The 7296-nt window shown below is 37.1% G+C and overlaps 1 protein-coding gene across 15 annotated transcripts in view; it reads left to right on the top strand.

The window, feature by feature from the left end:
- Positions 1–6716, top strand: part of CNOT4 (CCR4-NOT transcription complex subunit 4) — an 82791-nt gene extending 76075 nt beyond the window's left edge. For 8 of the 15 annotated variants that reach the window (XM_070755938.1, XM_070755942.1, XM_070755936.1 and 5 more), the window contains one exon: positions 5424–6716. In XM_070755938.1, the coding sequence (XP_070612039.1) occupies positions 5424–5725 (302 nt within the window). In that variant the 3' untranslated portion in view covers positions 5726–6716. Of the gene's footprint in view, positions 1–4553; positions 4767–5423 lie in introns of all 15 variants that reach the window. The other 7 variants (XM_070755929.1, XM_070755932.1, XM_070755928.1 and 4 more) reach the window with 1 other exon arrangement.
- The last annotated feature ends 580 nt before the right edge of the window (positions 6717–7296 follow it).

Raw genomic sequence — 7296 nt, forward strand, 5'->3', positions numbered from 1 at the left:
ATGTGTAGGAAAATATTCCCATAGTAAATTCACAGATCACTTTATTAACACTACCATTCTCAGCAGGTCTGAAAAAAAGCTTTATTTGGATTTAGTTAGCATGTGAAAAATTGAGCTACATTGTATTTAATTTTGGCACATTTAGTATTTCAGTGCAGATTGTTTGCAAGATTTTTGTAGAAATGTAAAGGAAACTTAATGCTTAAAAATAAATATAACAAATTTTTCAGAGTATAAGACACACCAGAGTATAAGATGCACCTTAGTTTTGGGGCAGAAAACTAGGGGGAAAAGATTCTGCCTACCAAGTATTCATCTGGCTAGCCTCCTTAATCTGCTTCAGCGCATTAATTTTCTGGTTTTCAGCATGTACGCACACTTTTATTAGGACTTATTTAGTGCGTTAGGGCTGAAAAGCAGCTTCTAAAGCACAGCTGATCATCAGCGAGCAGCAATGAGACAAGCAGGCAAAACGTGGAAGATTGCTTCACTCACTAGTGCCTCATTAGGGCTGAAAAAAAGCTTCAAGAAAGCTAAATTAGGAGTATAAAACGCACCCAAATTTTCAGCCTCTTTTGGGGAAGTGCATCTTACAATTTGGTTAAGTCTCCTCACAATCTACCTACAGATATTGTTTTACAAACTACCTTGAAGTCATCTAAGGTTGTATTTACAACATAATTTTACCATCTTTTATCATGCTTTGTAACCCACAGATTAAATTTTTATTTCGGGGTGGGTGGGTGGAAAGGTGGGTGGTTTGGGATGGAGGTTCAGAGTGGCTGGGGCAGCTAGTATGGTAATAATAGCCCAATTATTGCCAGTAGATTCACTGTTTATTTGTTTCAAGTGTGTGTCTTCACATTTAACAGTTTCTTTACAAATATTTGAGATTAGATATACAGTAGTACCTCGTGATTCGAACCCATCATACGAACTTTTCGAGATACGAACCTGGGGTTCGCAATTTTTTTGCCTCTTACGAACTTTTTTCACCTTACGAACCTGCCGCTGCGAACACTGAATCTGGAAGTTCGGCAAAAATTCGGGTTTGGGTTTGGGAGGCCGCCGAGAAGCATCGCCGCCCGGCTGTCACCTTTCAAAACAGCCAGGGGGCTTCTTGGTGTTCTCCCAAACGCTGAACCTGAAAGTTCGGCAAAAGTTCGGGTTCGGCATTCGGGTTCGGGAGAACACCGAGAAGCGCCGTCACTCGACTGTCACCTTTGCAGAAGAGCTGTGGAGCTGTCGGCCGGTCGGGAGGCTAAAACGGAGGTGGGGAATCCCAATAGGGAATTCCAGGGGCGGAGCTTTGACATCACAGAGACGTCCTCCCTGGCCGGCCGAAATGTGGACTCCAGGAAGGACGTCTTCGTGATGTCAAAGCTCCACCCCTGGAATTCCCTATTGGGATTCCCCACCTCCGTTTTAGCCTCCCGACCGGCCGACAGCTCCATGGCTCTTCTGCAAAGGTGACAGCTGGGCAGTGGTGCTTCTCGGTGGTCTCCTGAACCCGAACGCTGAACCCGAACTTTTGCTGAACTTCCGGGTTCGGGGTTCGGGAGAACGCTGAGAAGCGCCCCCCCCCCCCGGCTGTTTTGGAAGGTGACAGACGGGCGGCGGCGCTTCTTGGCGTTCTCCCGAACCCGAACTTTTGCCGAACTTTCGGGTTCGGCATTTGGAAGAACGGCGAGAAGCACCAGGCTGTTTCAAAAGGTGACAGACGGGCGGCGGCACCCAGCGGAGTGCCGGTTTTGCGATTTATTTATTTTTTGCTTGCACGCATTAATCGGTTTTACATTGTTTCCTATGGGAAACATTGTTTCGTCTTACGAACTTTTCACCTTACGAACCTCCTCCTGGAACCAATTAAGTTCGTAAGACGAGGTATCACTGTATTTAATTTCTACTATTTTTGGATACGCTAAACATACCATTATAGGTCAAAAACAGGTTTTTTTTAAATTAGTGAACACAGCAAATAACTACTGCACAATTATATTAATAGCTGTGGACAAGAATATATTTTTATCAAGAGATCTCTAGAATTTCCAGAAATAAGTACAATCGTAATACTGTATATATGAAGTATCAGCGTATCCAAACATAGTGACTTCTGTTCATTGTTTTCTCAAAAAATAATGAATATTGTGTATGTTTAGTGAAAATTATAAAATGTCTTTTAATACAGAACTCCTTCCTAACATTACAATTTTTTACCTACAAGGTGGGAGAACTATATGTTTGGTCATATGCTACAAATCAGGATAGATTTGATTTCAATCAAGTCAATTTAAATCACAATTTAAATCATTTAAATCCCTAGTTAAAAGGCTTGATTTAAATCAACTTGATTTAAATCAACTTGATTTAAATCATAATTTTTAAAGGGCAAATGTCATCTCTGTTCCTCAATACTTCCTCCTCTGACCTGCTGTTGACTCAATATTGCAGAATATACAACCTCATGCTTCATAACTAAACTACATTTCCTGCTGAATGAACTAAATTATTAATGTACTTAAATAGAAAACTATCTTAAAATAAATTTTTACTCCAAATGCATTTTGTTAAAATACATTTGATAACAATAAAAAAAATTAAATTTAAAAAATCTTATTTTTAATATATTTTTAAAAATCATTGATTTTTATCCATCTGCTACAAATAATGAGTATTTTGTTAATCTCCTTTTTAAATGTTGAAGCACAGCATTAAAGGGAGGTCAATCTAATCTCTGAAGTACTAAGAATAAATGAACAACACTTGAAAGAACGAATTTTTAAGAAAAATGTTGACTTAATTGTGTCTTTTTATGACTGAAAATTACATGGATTATTAATACAAAATATGTGCAAACAAAAGCATATTAAAATTGTGTATGTCAGTAAATAAAATATTCTAGGTAATATAAATCATAATTATTTTGAATTAAACTGAAGAAACTATAATTTAAATATTGGTTATTATTTCTGGATTTAAGTGGATTTAATCCTACTGAAATTTTGGTTACTTATCTCTATATCTCAATTTATAAGAAATAAAAAAAGTACAGGAAAGAGGAGTTCCATATGTATTATCAAGAGTAGACATCTGCATTATAGGATCTTTTTACCAACATATCTTGAATTTTTTTCAATAATTATTGAGAAGGTTTAATTAGCTTGAGGAAACTAATTATAAAAAACTATTCATGTATTTATTGGTAAAAGCAATATATATTGTATTCAGATGTTTAATTACTGCAAAATACTAGATGTAATATAACTATGGTTTTCGTTCTCAATGTATAAATTTGTGATAAAGATACAACAGTACTTTGGGCTGGGTATTGATACAAATCTTAGTTGAAGACATCTTAAGTAATTCAACTTACTCCTGTCAAAGAAGAAATGTTAAGGACAAGTTATAGAAATTGAATCAGAAATGATTCTGCAGAGTTAATCTGATCTTCTTTTCTAGTCCTTTTGGTTTGTACTTTTGAAATGCAACAAGTGGAATTACATAAATCATGTTTATATTGAATATGTTGAACCAAAGACTCATTAAATCAGTGGTCAAAATAGAAGGATGATGTTTTGTGAAGGACACAATGAAGCACATAGTTTAGGTTCTATTAATGAAATATTTGGTAGTCACTGGTTAGCTAAATGACTCTTGAATATTTGAGGTTTATCTCCCAATTGTCCCCTGAGAATACCTATAGGATTTCCCTGAAAGAAGGCATACTGCCTTAGGATGTAGATAGTCCATTATTTTAATTACTGTTGAAAAGTATTTTTCCTATAACTATGGCAAATCCATTTGAAATACAATACTACTGAATCAAGTGATTGTTGCCACACCTGATAGGGGATTTTCTAAATTGTATAAATTGAGAAGTTCAGAGAGTAAAAATCAATTTTTTTGAAGTTTCCTGTTATATCGCTAAATTTGTCTTCCTAAAAATGTAGACTTGCTGCAGCTTTACAGATTAGTATGATAATGCATTTGGTCTTCCACTTTAGAGATTGTTCTTTAAAATATGTCCTTTTTCTTCATTCTTTTAGACAAAGCAGGCTGTTTTCATTTTCAGTATTTAGTCCCTTTTCTTTTTTTAAAAAAAGATAGATTTGGAAGGATTTTATAGCTGTAATTCTGTTGAGGATTCTACAATTCTGTATCTTCTTTGTGTAGGAAACTGTTAAATATCCCTACCATTCAGCAAAGCAGGCAAATTTATCAATAAGTAAGGCTGCATTCATATAAAATATGTTATTTTCTTGCTAGTAATGGAAGATTCATTCTTTTGTTTAACCGTTGACTTTCTGCCTAGATTTAATAGGGAAACATTTAGTTTTTTCGCCATTACATGTTTAAATAATTCTATATTCTACAGCAGCTCAACACTAAAACTTCATCTTTATCATCGTCCCATTCTTTTGATAGAAAAACAGTTGTAAATGCTTACAGAGCCACCATCTTTCACTAAAAACAGCATCTGTTTCTAACTTCAGCTTTTTATTTTCTATCTTTCATTTTCTTTTTTTCTTTTTTTTTGTTGATAAATCTCCCAGACAACAACAGTTCTGTAGAGAGTTTAAATATGAAGGAATGGCAGGACGGGCTAAGGGCACTTCTACCGAACATTAACATCAACTTTGGTGGACTGCCCAATGCTACTTCCCCCTCCAACGCCAACCACAGTGTACCAACGTCCAACACTGCCACAACCGACAGCCTGAATTGGGACAGCCCTGGGAGCTGGATGGACCCCGCAATCATCACAGGTAACAATTTCTCGCTCATTCAGCTCCATTGACAATGATCAAGTGCATATTTTGCACAAATTTAACCATACACCTTTTTTGGAAAAAAAAATGCGGTGGTCTCTTCCAGCTTCCATCTACCAACTTTCAAGAGGCCCAGAAAGCTTAGAAAAAAATGGACATTAATACCCCACAGTCTTTTCGTTTGCATGCCGGGCGTCTTTCTTAGCATATCTGAGGTTTCTGTCGGTTCCCACACCAACACGATGGCATGCTTTTCTGTGCAATATAGTTCCTGTGCTACCAGATTTTAACTGGTTTATTATTTTTTTCATTAAAAAGGGACATACTCCACTGTTTATAAAGCTCTCTTTATAAGGCTGTTTTCCTTGTAATGGTGAATTATGATTTGGAAAGATAGAAAAGGAAGTAATTGTATGTTATAACGGAAAAATGTCTGGGCAGTGTGAAAAACCATCTTAAGGGACAAATGCTTCCCAGGAGAACTCTGCTTCAGTTGTGTTTGAAAAATTGCATACATAGACATTTCATTTCTGAAAGCTAATAATTATTTTTCTGATCTTGCTACTGGTTAAATTACACTGTCCTACTTCATATATGTAGTTCTTGCTTGCTTTGAGTAACCTATGTCTCCTCCTGTGTTTCTCTTCTCCCTAGGTATCCCAGCCTCCGCTGGAAACAGTTTAGACTCTCTTCAAGACGACAATCCACCGCATTGGCTAAAGTCTCTTCAGGCTCTCACAGAGATGGATGGCCCCAATGCTGCCCCAACACAGACCCCCCACAGTAACCCCTTCAGTACACAAATTCCATTGCACAGAGCCAGTTGGAACCCCTATTCCCCTCCTTCAAACCCTGCCAGTTTCCACTCTCCTCCCCCAGGCTTTCAAACAGCTTTCAGACCCCCCAGTAAACCCCCCACAGATTTACTACAGAGCTCAGCGTTGGATCGTCATTAGGAAAAGTACAAAAACATTAGAAATGCAGGAATTGCTCCTCCCAGACTTCCTGTACCCACCTATGGCCCCTCTTTCATATTTTTCTTTCTGAAGAATTTGGTTCCTGGTCAAAAATCTTTCCCAACAAGCTTCCAAATGCAATGCAATCACAGGGTCATAACTATTATCTTTTTTTTCTTAAGTTTTGCCGAGTCGGTATTTGAAATACACTGTTTTAAAACTATTTCTTTAAACACACTAAGAGAGAGAAATCAAAGTGCATAATATTTTCATGAATCTTTTGCACATAATTATTTTAGCGTAGCAGAAAAATGTCATGTTGACAATAGAAGAAAATAATACAAAATTCAGAATCCAGTGCAGGAATATATTGGGGAAAAGCAGTGGCCTAAAATTCATGTTGCATTCTGTGAGTTGATTATACAGGGAAATACTTTTTTTTCTCCTTTTTTTCTCTTGAAGGGGTGGGACAGTTTTGTCAGTAAAGTTTTGGCATAAAGTAGGTGAAAGACAATTTGCCTGTAGAAATAACTGACATGTTGGTAAGAAATGATTTAACAGGGAAATTTTAAAAAGTTTTGGCTTTAGATTTCAAATAAATATAATGTTTTTGAAATATCACAGATTTAATACCTAGCATATGCATAATATAATTATAAGCAGCTGAAACACGAGTGATACTCACTTCAATCTTTCTGTCTTCTTGTCAGTCTCTCTTTTTTTTTAATCACCTGATTAAGACACTCTGAGATAGCACTGCATTGGGGCCACATGATCATCATCAGGAGCGCAACCTTTGACGACCTCTGCCTGCAGCTTTTACTTAACCTTGTAGTTTCTGGACGTTTGTGCAGTATTGAAAGACAGGGAAAAAAAGAAACATAAAATTAAACATGGTTATAACCTGACGCTAAAACTAAAACAAGGAAATGTACCTCTTTCTTCAGAATTAAAACTAAAATCTTAAATAAAACAGAAAACTTGATGACAACATTTTGTGAATTCTCTTGGTTTTTTTCCTGGTTTATGTACATGTCAAATTCTGTTATAAGATTTCCCAAAAAAAATTCTTGAGGTTGTGTACTCCCCGTGGAGCAATTTATACCTTAACACCATTATTTATACAGTGTTACCTCGTCTTACAAACCCCTCGTCATACAAACTTTTCGAGATACAAACCTGGGGTTTAAGATTTTTTTTGCCTCTTCCAAACTATTTTCACCTTACAAACCCAAGCCGCCACCACTGGGATGCCCCGCCCCCGGACTTCTGTTGCCAGCGAAGCGCCCGTTTTTGTGCTGCAGGGATTGCCCTGAGGCTCCCCTCCATGGGAAACCCAACCTCCGGACTTCCGTGATTTTGTGATCCTGCAGGGGAATCTCAACAGCGCAAAAATGGGTGCTTCGGCTGGCAAAAGGGGTGAGTTTTGGGCTTGCACACATTAATCGCTTTTCCATTGATTCCTATGGGAAACATTGTTTCATCTTACAAACTTTTCACCTTACAAACCTCGTCCTGGAACTAATTAAGTTCGTAAGACGAGGTATCACTGTATTTTATGTCATGTCTCA

This window comes from Erythrolamprus reginae, chromosome 6, assembly GCF_031021105.1.
Source record: "Erythrolamprus reginae isolate rEryReg1 chromosome 6, rEryReg1.hap1, whole genome shotgun sequence".
Taxonomy (NCBI): domain Eukaryota; kingdom Metazoa; phylum Chordata; class Lepidosauria; order Squamata; family Dipsadidae; genus Erythrolamprus; species Erythrolamprus reginae.